Below are 20093 nucleotides of genomic sequence, written 5' to 3' on the forward strand. Positions count from 1 at the left end.
AAATCTGACATGTCAAAATAGTGTTGTAGTGTAAATGCAGACTAATGTAAATAGACCTTGACAAGATAAAGAAAAAACAAATCTGTGTTGGCTGAATACGAGACTTCTACAGTTAAAGATACTATAACAACTTTCACATGTCCTTTATAAAGCAGTGTTTAATTTAAAAAAAAATTGAGTTTTTTTAGGAAGGTATAATGTATTATTTACTTATGATATGAATTACTTTTTTTGTTAGCATTAATAATTAACTTATTTATTTTTTATTTTCAATTAGTGTCACACAAAACTCAGCAGATGAAGTTCTTCAGAAGCTGCTGCCTGTGGTTACAGCAACTAGATCAGCTCTGTAAGTAACAGTGAGAACAACCATCACTGGTAAAACATTATAACATTTCTTACTTAAACATTATGGGCCCTATCTTGCACCCAGCGCCATTGACTTTGTACACTGACGCATGTATCATTCCTATTTTGCACCCGACGCACAGCAGACTTTTCCCCCCACAGTAAACTAGGGAATGAACTTGCACTCCCGGGCGTGTTTCGGCGCAAACGTTCCTTGGTGCTATTTTGCAGATTTAGAAAACAATTCTGCCACAGACCAGGAGAAACCAAGTCTAAAGTCAGTGGCGCATTGCGCATGTTATTCATATGCTATTTTAAGGGCGCATGCTTGGCCATAATCAATGTAGCGTGTGCACAACGCACATACACTTTGATTCTCTCATCTACACAGGAGCAGCAGTTTTCATCTTCGCAAACCATACATTATTACACGGAAAAGTTTTTTACACACAAGGAAAATTATTGTTGTGTCCATGAAGATGTGAAAAAATAGGCATAAATCTAGCTTACACATTCACCCAAATTATTATACGCCTGTTTAACCAAAGCTAATTTGGGTGTGTTTCTCCATCCCCAATGTCACTTCTCTGTCTTTTTTGGTCCTGACGAGAACGTCGGTCTCCTCGGCTGTGAACCGCTCCTGGCAAATCTGCCGTTATAATAGCAATCTGCCATGGAACAAGTGCGCCTACTCTTTAAGGGAATATGATATGTCGCTCTGATTGGTTTATTTCACGTTAAGCCCAAACCACACCTATGAATAATGAAGCGACTTCAGACCAACACATTTTAGATTTGCGCCGGGCGCAAGAGTCATTTATCCCGTAGGTATAATAGCAACAGCACCCAAGACCCGCCCACAAAGTTACTTGCATTTCGCGCTTGATACTTGCGTTTCAGATCGTTAAAATAGGGCCCTATAAATTAACGGTTTAACAAAAAATATGAGTGTCACACTTCAGCTTTTAAACCTATCTGACCTGATTTGTGATCTACCTAACCGTTTTTTATGATATTTGTGAGAAATGTATTTTCAAATATATATTTTTATAATGTATGTATATAAACATTTCTATTTAGACTTGTGTATTAATTTTAACTTAATTTAAATGTTAATACATTTATTTAGGTAAAAAAAAACAGATGTATTCCATTTTATCAGTTTTATATAATCTTTGTCCCTCACATAGAGACATAATCTGTTAGAATAACAGATAAACTTACTTATATATTTAATTAATTGTTTTAAAAAAGAGATATACACAATGCACAAATTATAAACACAATTAAGAAAAACAAAGATTTCTGTTTTGATCTGAGACAGTGAAGAGTGTGTCATTGTTCTCTACAGGTTGTATGATTGTGGTGTCACAGATGAAGGTTGTGCTGCTCTGGCTTCAGCTCTGAGATCAAACCCCTCACACCTGAGAAAACTGCATCTGTCTGAGAATAAAATAGGAGACTCAGGAGTGAAGCTGCTCTCTGCTGTACTGGAGAATCCTCACTGTAAACTGGAGGAACTGTGGTAAGATCATACATGACTCTCACATGAAACTGTCACTGTGAATTCATTAAGTATAATCAAAATGGAATAAAATGCAGGGAAATAACTATTATTACATTAATTACAAGCAAAGCTATTGAAACAACATGATCACATTTTTTCAGTTTGAAGTGTTTGCTCTTTTTCTCATGCTGCTGTTAGTTCATGTGTTTGATCTGTAAATGATTGAATACACAAGCTGCTCCTCATTAAGTTGATACTGCAGTACTGATAGTCACACTGAAAAACACACTTTGACATCATGATATATATTTAACACCCTTTACTTTAAACACACTCAATCTCAGCACAGTCAGGATGAACACAGTCCGTTCATTTTTATTTTAGGAGAAAATTGGATACTGTAGAGAATTTTCTCCAGGTTTAAAATCGACATCATGTCAATGTCACAAGTTATGACATGGAGAAATACTATAGTACATCGATGATAAGTCAGTGTCTGTATTATTAATGAGACTGCGTGTTCTTATCCTATGAGAAGACATTTCTCTTAATTAAAAAAGTAATTATGTGCACATCCCACCTTCTGGCAGGTGCAGGACAAAATAAACTAATAAAGTGAAAAAAAGATGATGTCTGCAACACTGCACTTTGCTTCCATATTTAATGCAACGTTTCGACCCTACTGGGTCTAGAAGAAGATTTTTATTAAATATGGGAGCAAAGTGCAGTGTTGCGGACATCATCTTTTTTTCAAGACATTTCTCTTATTCATGACGGCACATGGTGTTTTTCTATGACAGACGCTTCAAACTGTAAAATCACGCTGTAGTTTAGAGAGGCGTTCATGGGTCGCAAGTGTTTGTGACCATGATGCAAGAGTTAAGGGTGTTGCAGGCTTCCCCCGTGATGCTTTCAGGGCGAGACTCGCTGCGGGCGTTTGGTTGGCCAGAAACTACCGACACAATCAAACAAGTGTTTTTCTGAGGAGAGCAAAGATAATTTCTATCTTCTCTGTGACTATCCATCTTTATTGTCAGTGTCCTGAAGGTACGTAGATTTGAGATCAAATGTTTTTATGACATTTGTATGAGAAAATTATTATCAAAAATATGCATTTATAGAGAATGTATATAAACATTTATACTGTTAAAGGGAAAATCCTCCGGTTTCCCCCTCATATGTAGTGAGAGCCAGCATGGGCCGCTGACAGATGACAGTTGCTCGTCCCTCCCTCTCCCTCTCTCTCTCTCTCTCTCTCTCTCCTCTGTCTTGCTCTGCCACACACACTCCCTCTCTTCTTCTCACAGCCACACACACACATTTAAGAGGATTTTTCAGGTTTGTGACTTGAGCTGAAAGAGCTCCGGGTTTTCATGTCTCTTTATTGTTCATTACATTAACCTCTTCTTTTTTAAAAATTCTATATTTTTATGTGATATTCAGTTTTAGTTTGTTATAACAGCTTTTATGTAATCACTAAAAAAATTTGTATGATCAAAGTAAAAAAAATTATTACACTTATTACAAGTAATTGATTTAGTGTTTCTCAAGTTAGTTTACTTTTTCTCAAATGAACAAATCAAATTTCTATGGTCAGTTGAAACTAAAAAAAATCTTTGAACCAAAGATGATTTTTAAATGATTCATAAATATTAGACAGATTCTTCTAAAAAAGACTGAAATATATTTCACTTAAATATTGCAGATTAAAAAATGAAAGAAAACGCAAGTTTCAGTTCATTGTGGCGCGCTCCAAAGATCTATAAAAGAAACAGAGACATTCCGTTCATTTTCGTTATTTTACTAAATCTGAATATCTTTTGTAAATTTATGAATTATGTCTTACTTTTATCTGTATGACCATAAATTAAGGAGTAAGAGTTTAGTCTCTTGGAAGGAAAAAATCCAGTGGTCGCGCCGCCACCTTGTGCGCACATACACAAAAATCTTGAATTGCTAACTTGATATCGCAGCCTGTTCATTATTAAAACAAAATACAGTCAACCAAACATTTAACATGTTACACCGCTCAATTTGAATAGTCTGTAATATAATGTGTGGCGTTTAGCGTGACCACCATCTGACTGTGCTGTTATATAGGAAAGATTATATTTAACTTCAATAATGCCAAGTAAAAGCTTAGCCTACATAATAGGCCTAATAGTTTAGCATGATTCGCAAATAATGAAACATCTGGATTTGTGCTGAATGAGAAATGTAGGCTTTTTTACTTTAAATTAATTTGTTTATCATGTCATTTCGTTTTATTTAAATAAATAAACCTGTTTCTCATCTTGAATATACATCCATAGAAGCTGGCATGGCATTAAAAAAAGAAAAGAGAGACATTATTATTAGTAGTAGTAGTATAGCCTAAATATTATTATTATAAACTAGGTTACAATAAAATAAGTAAAACAAAATAACGTTATTAATCTGTATTTTATCTCTTTTTTCTCCGCGCTGCCGGGCGGAGTGCGAGATGCAAATTGGCTCGTTTTATCAATACTCGAAGATGACAGGCTCCTAAGTGTGATTCCAATCAGTCGACACTTCACTATGGGTCGAATCCCTTTCCCTGTGATGTGCATTCTTAATGGACAAATCTGCAAAACTTTTGATTTAAAAAATGTTGAAAAGAACATCAAATACGATTAATAAATGTTTGCAGAAGTTTCAAGTTTCATGGTTAGTTCATGTTAACTAATATGTAACAAATGAAACCTTATTGTAGTGTTAGCAAATAATCCATCTTTGTGAGTCCATGTAATGCAAAGTGAACATGATGGTAATCCATAAACTCCAGCTGATGAATCAATGCTTCTGAAGTGAAACAATAGGTGCAAAAAATTCAACTATTTAAAACTTTTTACAATATAAACCTTTGCTTCTGGCCAACATCATTCATGAGTTCATGTTTGACTTAAAACATCAGCAGGTTCTGAAGCATGATAGAAGCAAATTGTGAAACTCTATGTGAAACTCGAAACACGAATGCCGCTCATCTGTTCAGAATGCACTTGTTTTCGCTTCACAACGATATCATTAACCCATGTTTGACCATTGGCTGGAAGTAAAACTTAAAAAGTGTAAAATATTAGGTTTTTTTTGTCATTTCACTTCAGAACAGCTCTTCAATTGATCAACTTGCATCGTGTGAATTACAGTTGTTCACTTTGTGTGGGTTTTTACAAGATCCTTTTTCTGCCAAGCAGGGGTGTAAAGCTCGAGCTCATCACACGTCTTCTCCGAATTGTTTTCTGTTTTTCCCGCCAGGGCTAATAGAGTTTGAGAAAAAGAATAGTGATTAGCTGTAGTACAACATATAACATATAAATGTCTGATATCAATATCTTTAGCATAATTTTCACTTATGCACTTTGTAATATATTAAAGAAACTAACCTCATAACAGAGTGATGAATCCACGAGTTACCATGGAAACCGACGCTAAGAAAAAACTTGCAATACTACTTCTTTCTTCTTTTGTTAAACTGTGATTTTCATAGTGCATATCGCCAACTATTTGGTGGTTGTGCAATCATTTTTTTTATATCTTTTTGTTTAATAATCTTTAATCTTTCAAATAAAATTGGTAAATGAAAATCATTTGTTCCATAGGCTACATTAAAGTACTTAAGTACAATAAGGGTCAGTGGCAGCGCCAACATAGATTTAAAATGTTGCAATATGATTTTGTCAATGGTTTAATAGACACGAATTGGAAGAAGATTGTGCGGGTGTTTGAATGGAGATCACAGTATTTTAAAAATGAATCGTGCAGCTCTACTGTCTTATCTCTCTATCAGCATATGAGCAGCGCGAGGGCTTTTCAGTGCATTCAGTCTCACATCACTTCCACGCATCCACTTGAAATGGATATTACGATACTCATAGATAACGACACATTTCATCCTCTGTTGGACCAAAAGTGGCTAACTTCTGTCAACCTATCTATAAGCAAGGACAAAAATAAAGCAATTTATTTTAAATCAATATTGATTCTGGAATTAGAAAAATCCATTTTCAAATCGTAAACAAAAAAAAAGCAATTTCTTTACTCTCACAGCCCTAACAAACACACACACACACACACACACACACACACACACACACACACACACACACACACTCCTTAAAATGTTTACAAATACATTAAGCACACACACAGACACGTTGGGTTTCCATGTTTTCTGGGGACTTTCCATAGAAATAATGATTTTTATACTGTACAGTCTGTATATTTAGCCCCCTGGGGTTGGCGGTCGCGCCGGCTATACCAGCTCGCTTTTTTTCTTATCAGTGCAAAACAGACTCTTCAAAACTGTTAAACATCTTCTTATATTTGTGTACATTCATAATAAAAACAAAATGTTGTGTTTTTCATAAAATAAAGAAAATAAACATGATGCGCGTTCTGCCGTCTCAATGTGAAACTCATTCTGAAACGCGACAGAAAATGACCTGTAACTCAGCGAATGTTTGTCACACAGACTTGAGACATATGTCTATACAAAGCTTGTAAATTATATCAAAAACAAATATTCTCTGTTTAAGTAATCCGTATGAAAGCAGCAGCATGTACAGTTTCTCAAACGCGTCCTAATTAACTCTAATGTGACCACACCCATGCGCGCACAAGCGACTGACATGCAAATGATCCAAGCGGCAGAACACAGACCTGTAAACACCCTCATTACCTCAAAACAAAGAATCAGAGACTTCAGTAACTTACTCCTCTCTGCTTTTCATCGAGTTTGGAAGACTGTGTTTGTGCTGTGCTGTTTCACTTGGATTTACATCAGAAGAATTAGAAGAACGCGATTTGAAGATGAGAAGATTTTTAAGGTAAGACATGTTAAACTGGTCGTGCCAGATTAAAATTTATGTTATGAAATGAGATTGGAGTAAAAACATGAACTAAGCCTAATATCGTACATGTATATGTATCTATAGACAGAAACATGTTGAAATGTGAACTAGACTGGTAGGCAACCTTTCAATGCTAAATGTATATACATGTCCGACACAAGGATATTTTTATATTCTATAATAAAACACAGCATGATAAAAGTAGGCTAGTATGAGTGTATACTATGGGGAATATTGTAATGTTTAGAACAGTGCTTACTGTTAAATACTGTGTTTGTGGATATCTGCTCAAACGTAGATGTATAATATGGTAAAAAATAATTAGTTTAATAGTTTGGAGTGGCTAAATCGCTTCAGTAAATATTCTATGCACGCGTTGTGCGTTTGAAAAGCAAAATACGCCAAACAGTAGGCTTCATTTTTTTACTCAATTTTTACTTTCGTTATGACATTATGAAATGAGATTGAAGTAACATATGATAATCAGTATATTTTTCTCTAGTGCAGTGTTACTGAAGTGTTCCTTTTTAACGATTTATAGGCCGCCTGCAATAGGCTATTGTTATTATTATTTTATGCAGCACAGCATATAGCCTATGCCTACAAGGCACAACAAACCTAGAGTTCATTATATATATATATGTGTGTGTGTGTGTGTGTGTGTGTGCATTTTGTACATTTTAAAAAGCAATTTTAACCTGAAAAATCTAAAATGTATTCCCCAAATCGTGCAGCCCTATAGTTTCTCTTGATATCAGTATGTTCACAGTGTTTTTTTTTTTTTTTTTTACAGGGACCAGATGCCCCACTGATGAGTCCTGCTGACTTCAACATTCACATAAGTATCCGTACATGAACATGCTAAAGTGTAAAATCAAACACCATGGAAATGACAGGTTTGTACTATGTTTCAGGAACGGCACAAAGGGTTAAGTCTCTGTCTTTAGTTAAGTGTGTTAAATAATGTGTTGGGGATATTTGGGGATATTTAATTTAATTAATCAATCAACAATACTATTGATCAGCATTACCAAACATGGACATTTTCCACTAGAAACAAAATTGATGTATTATTTTAATTTAATACTGTGAAGCTGCTTTGATACAATCTGTATTGTGAAAAGCGCTATATATATGAACTTGACTTGACTTGTTTTTTGTCATTTAATGTGTATCTTTGGATTATGTTATGTTGTAAATAAATCCAAACAATCAAAAAGCCATTCTTTTTTAAATCTCCTCATTCTTTGTGCAAGGTTCCTCAGAATGATAGGGCCTGATAACCCCTGATAAGGCCATTAGGGGAGGGTCTTTGTCTTTCTCAAGTGTGACATTAAAATTCATGATGTGTTCTCGCCTACTCGCATAAAGATTTCTCACACAAAACATGTCTTTAAACTAGGGCTGTGAAATGATTAATCGTGATTAATCGCATCCAAAATAAAAGTTTGTGTTCACATAATATATGAGTGTGTACTGTGCATAATTATTTTGTATATATAAATACACACACATGCATGTATATATTTAAGAAATATTTGCTTAAATATACTGTATATATAATTTGTATTATATATAAATATAAATATTTTATGTATAAATAAAAAAAAAACTTAAATATATACATGCATGTGTGTATTTATATATACAAAATAATTATGCACAGTACACACACATATATTATGTGAACACAAACTTTTATTTTGGATGTGATTAATCGTTTCACAGCCCTACTTTAAACATAAAACATTAAAACTTAAAACATTGTTTTATCTGAATGAGTATGCAGGATGATTTTCACATAGTTTGAAGCAAATATTCTAGGCTACCTGATACAATTTCCAAAGTCTTATGAAGAAATAATCAATATGGGTTTTATGAACTTATTTCAGTGACTTTTTTTTTCCACAAACCACGCATAAATGTCACTATCTCAAAACTACAAACTTTTACATACATGCTGCTGACATATTATTGTAGCAGAGTTTGTGCTGAATACAGTGTATTCAGACTTTAGCCATGAAAATGTCACAAGTAACAGAAATAAGCACAAATGTCAGAGCATGTCAAAACACCTCCAGGGCCCAGAAAACACCTCAGACCCCAGAGGGTTAATCCCCTAATCCTAACAATCCGTATTTTAACAATGTGAACTAATGAGTATTTGTCTACATTTCATATTGACAGCATTATTATTTTTTTTATTTTTTTAAGTGTTATGTTTATATTTGGATAAAGGCTTAATGTATGTCATTGTTCTCTACAGGTTGTATGATTGTGGTGTCACAGATGAAGGATGTGCTGCTCTGGCTTCAGCTCTGAGATCAAACCCCTTACATCTGAGAAAACTGAATCTGTCTGTGAATAAACTAGGAGACTCAGGAGTGAAGCTGTTCTCTGCTGGATTGGAGAATCCTCACTGTAAACTGGAGGAACTGAGGTAAGATCATCTCTACCATAAAGACTCGGAGTGAATAAGGATTAATATGTAGATAGTGCATACAATATATCTATGGTGTAAGCCCCATCTGGTGGTTCAGCGACAGATTCCTGCTTGAACCGTAAAGATCATGCCGGTGGTAGAAGGCAGTGGTGAGGAGTCTCCCTGAAGAGGAACATTTACATCTTCATATATTATTATCCCCAATAGAAAGTAAAACTAACAGTTAAATAAACCAGACAAACTACTTTTTCACCATCAATGATGGACAATACTTTTTCCCAGTGGGCAACATACGGCCTATCAATGTTTAAAGATTTATATATAGATGATGTTTTTGCATCCTTTCAACAACTCGTGGATAAGTTTTCACTGCCCAGAAACAATTTTTTCCGATACTTGCAGGCTCGCAGTTTTATTCGTAATATGTACCCTCAATTTCCTAGGCTCCCCACTCCCACTTCCATAGATTTATTTCTTGAGCCACTACCCATTGGGAAAAGGATGATTTCTTTTTTTTATGACAAAATATGTTCCCTACATAGAAGCTCACTGCTATCTATAAAAACTCAGTGGGAGGAAGACTTATTAGAGGAAATTTCAGATGAACTATGGGAGAGTATTTTATACAGGGTGCATTCCTCATCTGTGTGTGTCAAACATGGATGGATCCAATGCAAAATACTCCATCGCACTCACTGGAGTAAGGTCAAACTCTCTAAAATTTATTCTGACATTGACCCTATATGTGACCGTTGTCGTCAGGCTCTTGCAACCCTGGCACATATGTTTTGGTTCTGCCCAACCCTACATGGATATTGGTGGTGGGGGCGGTTGAGGGGTAATTTTTGCATATTTGATAATGTATTGGGTTTCTTTGAACATTCTTATTTGGGGTTAATATTTGTTCCCTTTATATTAGGTTTGTCCTGGACCCCTGCTTATCTTCTGATCTTACCGTTTTTTTACCCTTTTTCTCTACATATGTTAAATTGTACAACTGTGTTCTGGAATGGTTGGAATTTTGTAAAATGTGGAGAAATGTATAAATAAAGTGAGGAAAAAACAAAAACAAAAAAAACAGACAAACTACAAACCAGACAACAGATGCAGGATACAGTGAAGAGGGTTCACAAATGTTTGGTGTAAATCAACTTGCCTTATAATGCTTCTGCAAACAGACCCTTGTAAAAGCGTGAGCATTGCCTCAAAATGTGTGCGTGCAGCTGAAAAGAGGGAAGTGGTGTGTGTCTCACCTGAACCAGGGCTGTCACCATATCAGATTTATCACTACATGATTATCATGGCCAAAATAACACACAATAACAATATTTCGCCATATCTATGGAAAACTTGAAAAAAAAGATAATAATGCTATCAGTCAAATTGATACTTGTTTATATTGTGTTATTTTTGAAAAAGAAGAATCACTCCATCACTCACAAAAGGAATAATTACACTTAATGCGACCAATTTGAAATAATGGTAACACCTTATCACAAGTATACAATAACATAGCGCTTATAAATAATTTTCAAACTATGAATAGTATACAGTATAATAGTATATAAGCTGTAGTTAATATATTAAGAGACTATATACAAATAGTGAGTTGTTTGTTCACTGTCACTGTAATTAAAGTGTGTAAAAAGTTAGATAATGCTTTGTTAACAACGTATTAACCATAAATAGTTCTCACTTTAGATTAGGTCACGGAAAATCAGAAAATGTCATTAAGTGTTTTAATACCTCCTTTATTCGCGTTAATTACATTAATATTAAGAGTTCCTTATAATTTTTACAAATACATCAAGCTCTCTCTCACACACACACACTCACACTCACACACTCTTGTACACACTCACACTCACACACACAGACACACACACACACATTAGGGCTGGGACGATGCACCTATCTCCCGATACTTGGGTGCTGATAAGATATGTATTGTGATTTTTAAGAATTTTGATTCTACAATATTGCGATTCGATATTGCAATGTATTGCGATTTGTTTTTAACACTAGACTCTGTGGAAAAGTTAAATCATACACTTATACAGACTGTACATTATGTATAAGATGAGTTATATTTACAAAAACAAACAGCATATGAGTAGCGCAAGGGCTTTTCAGTCTCATTCAGTCCAGTGTTGCCAGACTGGAAATGTCCAAGTATCGGACCAGAAGCTCAAAATTATAGTATTTGAAAGAAAATGATCGTACACAAGTCAAACGTACACAATACAGCTATTTATTGTCCAACAACTTTTTGACATGACTTGAAAATTACTTTATTACTAAAATATCGACCTCAGCTTGAAAAAACTGACCTTTAACCCTCTGAGGTCTGAGCTGTTTTCTGGGCCCTGGAGGTGTTCTGACATGCTCTGACATTTCTGGTTATTTCTGTTACTTGTGACATTTTCATGGCTAAAGTCTAATTACACTGTATTCAGCACAAACTCTGCTACAATAATATATCAACAGCATGTATGTAAAAGTTTGTAGTTTTGAGATAATGACATTTATGCGTGGTTTGTGAAAATACAAAAAAAAATTCTCACTGAAATAAGGCTATGAAACCCATACTGATTATTTCTTCACAAGACTTTTGAAAATTGTATCACGTAGCCTAGAATATTTGCTCTAAAACTATGTGAAAATCACCCTGATTGCTCATTCAGATAAGACAATATATTGATTTAAAAATTTTACGACGTGTTTTGTGTGAAAAAGCCTTATGCGAGAGCTCATTAATATGTAAGCTTTTCTCACCTGAGAAAGACAAAGACCCTCCCCTAACGGCCCTATTAGGAGCTATCAGGCCTGCCATTCTGGGCAACCTTGCACAATACTGTAAATGAGGAGATTTAAAAAAAGAATGGCTTTTAAATTGTTTGGATTTATTTACAACACAACATAGTCCAAAGATACACACAGCAAATGCCAAAAAAGCACTTATTGAAAACAATGATCCAAAGACAGAGACCTTTGTTCCATTCCTAAAAACATTGTACATACCTTTCATTTCCAAGGTGTTTGATTTTCACTTTACCATGTTCATGTTCACTGAAGTCCTCAGTGGCATCTGGGCCCTGAAAAAAAAAAGTGAACATACTGACATCAAGAGAAAGGCCTGCACGATTTTGGGAATAAATTTTAGATTTTTCTGGTTAAAATTGCTTTTTAAAATTCACAGAATACACACACACACACACACACAAATGTTTCCAACAATATATTATATAATGAACAGTGAACACCAGGTTTGTTGTGCCTTGTAGGCATAAGCTATGCGCAGTGCTGGATAAAATATGATACATTCAAACGTGATCACGATCCAAAATATGATACATTCAAACGCGATCGCGCTGCAAAATATGATACATTCAAACGCGATCGCGCTGCAAAATATGATACATTCAAACGCGATCACGATCCAAAATATGATACATTCAAACGCGATCACGATCCAAAATATGATACATTCAAACGCGATCGCGCTCAAATATAAAACATTATGGTTACCATATACATATCTACGTTTGAGCAGATATCCACAAACACAGTAACAGTAAACACGGGTCTAAATATTATAATATTCACCATATATCTAGCAACAGTTCAACTGCAATGTGAAATTTATGCAACAATAGCAAACTAATATGTAAGTATATCATTTCTTACCTTATCTTTCTTGTCTTCAAATCGGGTTCTTCTTCTGATGTAAATCCAATGTAAGCTCAGGCACGTCTTTCAAACTCGACGAAAAGTGAAGTGAAGTGTTTTGTTGTTGAGGTAATGAGGGCGATCGCGTTCCATGTGGAGATTTGCATGTGAATATCTTTTGCGCGAGTAGGCGTGGTAAATTAAAAAATAATTAGGAAGCGTTTGAGAAGCTGGACATCTTGTTGGTTTTATACAAATTACTTAAACAGAGAATATTTGTTTTCGTTTTGAATCCGATCATTTAAAAGTTCACACTTAAATGTTTATAAAGGTGTATGGCTCATAAATGTGTGACAAGTATTCGCTGAGTTTTGTTTCAGTTTATAGACGTGCTCAAGAAAAAAAAGTTCACCGCGACGGAGAGGCAGAACGCACACCCTGTCTATTTTCTTTATTTTACAAAAGCACAATGTTTTGATTTGATTGTAAGTGGACACATACAAAAGTAGAAATATCACAGATTCTTTTTTTATATTTCTTTTTTCTGTATGACCATAAATGACGAAGAAATTTAAGTTTATAGTGCTACAATGTGGAGAAAATCCAGCAAAACGCGCCCGCGCGTTTGTCGACCTCAGAGGGTTAATTATCGTACGTCTGGCAACACTGATACAGTCTCACGTCACTTCCACGCATCCACTTGAAATGGATATTATGACACTCATAGATAACGACACATTTCATCCTCTGTTGGAGCAAAAGTGGCTAACTTCTTTCAACCTCGTCTATAAGCAAGGACAAAAATAAAGCAATTTAATTTGAATCAATATCGATTCTGAAAAAAAATGTCCATTTTAAAATGAACAAAAGAATCGCCATAGTCAGGTGAATAAATGTTTTTCTCCTAACCCTCACACACACACACACATTCCTTAAAATGTTTAAAAATACATTAAGCACACACACACACACACGTTAGGTTTCCATGTTTTATGCGGACTTGGAAATAATTATTTTTATTCTGTACAAACTGTATATTCAATCCCCTAAATCTAATTGATGTATTTTAACAACATGAACTAATGTATTTGTTTATATATACTATTGACAGACTTATGTTATTTATTTTTAAGTGTATATATAGGCTTAATGTGTGTCATTGTTCTCTACAGGTTGAGGGATTGTGGTGTCACAGATGAAGGTTGTGCTGCTCTGGCTTCAGCTCTGAGATCAAACCCCTCACACCTGAGAACAATGAGTCTGTCTAAGAATAAACTAGGAGACTCAGGAGTGAAGCTGCTGAATCATCTGAAGGATGATCCACATTATAAACTGGAGACACTAGAGTAAGAATAGGTTGTAAAGATGTTCATTTAAATTTCAAATGGCTTATTTACTCACTAGAAATAAAAGTAAAGGTTCAGATTCAGTAACACTGTGTGTGTGTGTGTGTGTGTGTGTGTGTGTGAGGGTATTTTGTCTGAGATTATCAAATAATGAGTCTTAAATTCAGCTTCAGTTTCTGTAGGTCTCTGAACTTTAAACTGTGTTTAATATGAGTTTAATTGTGCTCATACTGTTGTGACTGATTGTGAAAATAATATTAATGTTATTTTCAGCTTTTCCCCTTTAACTGTCTATAGGCATCTTTAAAAGCTCTAAAGCGGCTCTGTGTCTGCTTAAAGTTCTGTGTAAAGACCATAGACTGTAAAAAAATATGGACGTAGTGTCCGTGACGTCACCCGTAGGTTTCTGAAGAGCATTTTTGAAGCCTAAAGTGGGCGGAGCCGGCCGTCGCCATCTTGGCCTTGCGTCACTCCCGGATAACAGAAAATGGGCAAAGAGGCGGGGCGTGAGTGGAGCTGAGGAGCCTGGTTATCTGAAATCATGCCCACCTAGCTCGACGTGATCGAGTTAGCTCAGGCTGTTAACAGCTCTGGGTAATGCTTGATAAGGTTATGCTACTGACAGTACCAAGTCTGCGCCTGCACAGGGCCTCGCGCTAAAGTGACAGTTGATGATGTAAAGCCAATTAAAAGTTCCTATTTTTGCCCTTCGAAATATTATAATAGTTAAAAGACATGGCTACAAGTGTGACTGTGTATCGTGATTCTGTACTATTCTGCTAGTTGAAAATGTATTATGCAGTAACTTAATATTACTCAGAGAGTGTGTGTGACAGTGATTTATGTGCACATGTCAGTCACTCTTTTTTATAGTCTATGGTCCGTCAGCGCGGCATCGCTCGTCAAGTTCGTAGAGAGCTTATTCAGTCCATTTTAAATTCTGATTTTGGTCGCCTCTCAAATGGGTTAAACCATAGATATATTGCCTATGAAGTTCAAGTAAATGCACTAGAAAATCAACGCTCATTCAAGGATGTGCATTTATTGCATGGACTGAGAATCTATCTGTTCCGTAAGAGCAGAACGAACAAGCCCGTTTTTAAATCTGAAAACTCCAAAAAGCAACGAAATTGTCAGACATCCATTAGTGCATGTTCACAGAGGAAAACAACTGAAATACAGCGCTGTGTTCTCTCGAACAATACTCAACGACAATGACGGAATCCTAAGCCGTGGGCGAAGTAATGGGTGTATTAAATTGTATGAAATAAAAAGAAAGCACAAAACACTGCAGAGATGGCAAGTTTAGCAGCTAACATTTGCTGAGGTGAAGTGACGGCTAGTAACAGCAGACAAACGGCTAGCATTGACATTAGCGGCAATCCACCTGTCACTCAAGTGGCCACACCCTTAATTATGCAGAACTTTAAATATTAATCAACTAAACGGATGAGTTATAAAAAAATTCACCCCCCTCACAGTTGTTATGAAGGGCAAAATTAGCTGTATAGACCAAAGCCACATAGAGATCCAGGCTGTAAACATGTTTTTTTTCTGCTGTAAAGTTGGTAATTTTAACATGGGGAAGATACAGATTTGACTCACTTCTGCAGCCAGTCTCAAGCGGCCAGTCATTGAATTGCAGTTTAACTCACTTCCGTGTTGGTTTTAAGAGAGAGACGGGGAGGTTGCCGCTTGGTAAAGACACAATGCCGGATAAAAGCAGACTTAAAATATGACGGGTCTGACCCCCCTCAGCCCCTAGTATCAAAGATGACTCTGATATTGTTTTGGTTCAGTGTAAATGAACGCAATCTTGTGCTGCTCTAAACTACGTCATTGCCATGACAACCAAACTACCCGGTGTAATAATTCATCTGGAACAATTTTATTAAGAAATAAAAAATAGCTATCAGTACCACAGAATTATGACAAACATCACAGCGTGAGATCGCTATATCACACAGAACACATTTAAAATTCAGATTTTTATTCATCTCGAGTTTTATTTCTTTTTTAACTATTTAATTATTTTTAAATACATTTTAAAACACCTTGTTTTCTGTGCAGCTTTTTTCTGTGTAAAGACGACTGATGTGTGTGATAATCTGAGATTTTGGTTGTTATTAACTGATATTAAATGTGTAGTGAGTGTAATGATCATTGCTGCTGGTTCTGTATCAGCTGTCCGTTGTGTGAAAGTGACCTTTCATGTGCTTTTGATTTTGTAAAGTGACTGAGCATCAGATAGAAGCTATATGATCATGTTTGAGAATGAATTAATATAGATTATCTAGTTAGTTTTCTTAAGATGTGACAGATGTAATATCTCATACTGCATATGTGACTGTTTGTGCGTTTTATTTTAGTTATTAGATGACAGTCTGATCTTCTGATGATCATCTGATGGTGAATAAGGATCCACTACAGATACTCACAGTCAACAGAATCAACAGAGCCTGAAGATACAGTGACTTCACTGTTATAAATTAAGACTTAATTTAGATTTCAACGATCCTCTGACAGATCTGATAAGGCGGCAGTAAAACTCCTTTTATTTCACAGCAAATTACAGTTTCTCATTCATATATTAACCATTTTATTTTTTATAAACACACAGTAACTCAAAAAGGTTGGAGTTTTAGAGAAAATATAAAGCCTGAATGTGTTTGTGTTGAACCAGCAGAGGGAGGCAAAGATTAATTAAATGTACATTTTTCATAATTATGAGAAAAAAAAAGTTTCACACTTTTTTGGAAAACAAACCATGTACATGTACATGTTTTTAATAATAGTTGTATTAAATTTGTATTATTGTATTAAAGGGGTCATATTATGAGTTTTTATGTTTTTCTTTTTCTTTAGTGTGTTATGTAGCTGTTTGTGCATGAATAAGATCTGAAAACTTACAAAGCTCAGTCTCCCAGAAAGCTCCGCCCACTCTGACCACACCTCTTTTACACACACACACACACACTCACGCTCTCTCACACACACTTACTCACTCTCTCTCACACACACACACAAACACACACTTAAGCCCAATTTATACTTCTGCGTCGAACTCACGCCGTAGCTACGTCGTAGGCTGTTTGGAGAGCACGTACCCTGACGTGCACCTTTCCAAAAATGTAACAACGCGTCAACTCTATGCGGACGCAAGCGCTGTGATTGGTCTGCTAGGACCGCTCCCTCGGGTTTCACATGCTCCCTCTGAAAGTGTAATTGCGCGTCAACGCGGACAACGACGCAGAAGTATAAATGAAAACCAACGCGTTGCCTACAGCGTAGAGGCTCCGGCGTAGGTCCGACACAGAAGTATAAATCAGCCTTTACTCTCTCTGCAGCTGATCTCAGGTCAGATCAATTCTGTGTTAGGAGCTTTGGGTTCACTGACCCACAAACAGGCTTCACCCACTCTGACCACACCGCTTTCACACACACTCTCTCAGAGTGCGGGTGCAAGTGTTGAGTGTAAAAATAAAAGACATAAACTTAAATCAACATAAATGTGCATCTGTGTAAAGTCCTGGCGTCCCGAGCGAGGCGTGAACCCGGACAGGCCACAACAGAGCAGCGTTCGAGCCTTTAGCCACCAGACCAGAGCAGAAAAAGAGAGATCAATGCAGCAGAGAAGCTCCTATTTAAACACCATCTTCCCAGGTGCCAGCAATTAGGCCTGAAAGAGAAGAGGGGCAGGAGAACGACCAGAAAAAGGCCAAGGGCCGTTACAGACATACAACAGCACACTTTAAAGAGTTTAAAGTACCACTGATGTGCCTTGAAACTCAAAGCTTTATTCAGTGTGTTGATGTAATTTCCACTGAAACATGAAGACAGGTTGGGGCATATTGAACAGCTCCTCCCCCTTTATAAAATAGCCAATAGCGTTTCATTTATATCACAGCTCAGAGCCGTTGAGCTCGGTAAAGCCACAGTTTCCTCCTAATCTCTGACCGTTTCTCTTCTTAATTTCCTCCATGTCGCTTAAAATACAGCATTCTGCGGAGAATTGTAAGCATCCGTTGTGTTTTGTGTTCTGCGGCGACTCGATCATATAATCTGCTCTGTGTGTCGTGTCTCTGGACCAAGCTGTGGCGGTTCGCGTCACACTAATGTGAAACCAGACTTCATTTGCCCCAATGGAGAGCATATTTACACTGTATGAATCATTCCCTATCCACTATATAGTGCACTATGTGCAGTTCACCATGTAGACAATAGTAAAGGTGTGAACAAGTGAGCGGTTTAAGCTGCAGCATCTATTTATAGTGTAGGGGCGGAGCTTCAGTTTCTAGAAAGCATTTGATTGGATAGAAAATCTGACGAGAAGCTGAAGTGATGTCAGAGTGATGTCATCAAAATCATTGATCTATATTCGCGGAAGTGAGAGACTGTATGTTTTGAACGCTTCTATCTTCTAAATGCGAAGTTTGTCTTTGTTTTGGAGCACACTAGCTTATAGATTACAGTAAGACTAACATATTCATAATAAAAGATACAAAAAAATTTAGTTCACTTGGGACTTTAAGAAATCTAATAGTTACACACATTAGGAAATCATCACTATCTTTAGATGAAGTTAAGTTCCTAAACATAAGTTAGGAGGAGCGAGTCCATCTAATCTTTCAATCGACAGCTAGAGTATAAAAGCATCCGCTTAGCTCTCTCCAGTGTCAGCTGTTCCAGCATCCGTACTGAACAATGTCCGACATCCCGGGAATCCAGCTTTTTCCTTCAGGCGACGAATTGTCCATTCTTCCAGAGACACCAACAGTCACATCTCGCATAAGAGTGGATCTTACGGATCCAAACACTGATACTCTTTCTGAGAGCTCCATCTGCAAAATCCAGCGCTCATTCAAACCCCGCTCCAGAAGACCACTCTGTCCTCCACCCTCAAGATCACCAACTGCGCCTCCTCTATCTTCTTCACAGACTTCATCTCTTCATTCTACTGCTGCTAATCCACCGATTTCACCCATTTCAAAATGGTCTGTCAACAGCCAACGTCAAGTCGTCTCCAGCTCTGGAGTCGATTTCCCCCGCAGATCATCACGAGCTCAACTCGTCGATCTCTTCATTAGTTCTAACAGTTCCAGCATTATAACAAACCCTTCAACATCGCAAGACTCATCCCTCATCCACTTCTGTTTCTCTCTCAGCCTGACGTTCTGAACATACACATTCTCAGCGCGCTATTCCTCGCACTTCTTCGTGACCGTGAAGAAAAGTTCTGCTGCTTCTCCAGCTCTCACAAAGCAATCCAATACATAATACATCAAATTAACATCAACATAATACATAATACATCAACCTTCCCTAGCCTCACATACACACACACACACAATTTCCTACTTCTAAATTCTGAAAAAACAGATTCTAATTATTGGACAAAAAACTTCCTCACGTAATAACCTAGAATACTGTCTAACACTTGATGGCTGCTCTGTTAAGTCTTTGTCGTCGGTTAGGAACCTGGGTGTGCTCTTTGATACCAATCTTTCATTTGAAAGTCACGTGTCTAGTATCTGTAAAACCACATTTTTCCATCTTAAAAATATATCTAAATTACGACATATGCTCTCATTGACAAATGCGGAACAATTAGTTAATGCGTTCATGACCTCAAGGCTAGATTATTGTAATGCTCTACTGGGTGGTTGCCCTGCATGCTTAATAAACAAACTACAGCTAGTTCAAAACGCAGCAGCTTGAGTTCTTACCAGAACCAGGAAGTATGACCATATTAGCCCAGTTCTGTCAACACTGCATTGGCTCCCTATTAAACATCGCATCAATTTTAAAATATAGCTGATTACTTACAAAGCACTAAATGGTTTAGCTCCGCAGTGCTTGAGCGAGCTCTTAACGCATTATAGTCCTTCACATCTATTGCGATCTCAAAA

At 36.5% G+C, this 20093-nt stretch overlaps 2 protein-coding genes across 2 annotated transcripts in view; one reads left to right on the top strand and one right to left on the bottom strand.

Annotated features, from left to right (window-relative positions):
- The window catches only part of LOC311088048 (NLR family CARD domain-containing protein 3-like), a 38157-nt gene extending 21131 nt beyond the window's left edge, over positions 1 to 17026 (top strand). The window contains exons 5-9 of the mRNA XM_084121686.1: positions 278 to 349; positions 1700 to 1873; positions 8993 to 9166; positions 14011 to 14184; positions 16554 to 17026. Of these exons, the coding sequence (XP_083977812.1) occupies positions 278 to 349; positions 1700 to 1873; positions 8993 to 9166; positions 14011 to 14184; positions 16554 to 16560 (601 nt within the window). The 3' untranslated portion in view covers positions 16561 to 17026. The remainder of the gene's footprint in view (positions 1 to 277; positions 350 to 1699; positions 1874 to 8992; positions 9167 to 14010; positions 14185 to 16553) is intronic.
- The window catches only part of LOC311088076 (radial spoke head 10 homolog B-like), a 304215-nt gene that overhangs the window by 168868 nt on the left and 115254 nt on the right, over positions 1 to 20093 (bottom strand). The gene's annotated exons all lie outside the window — the stretch shown is intronic.

This window comes from Abramis brama, assembly GCF_963993115.1.
Source record: "Abramis brama genome assembly, chromosome: 8".
Classification (NCBI taxonomy): Eukaryota; Metazoa; Chordata; class Actinopteri; order Cypriniformes; family Leuciscidae; genus Abramis; species Abramis brama.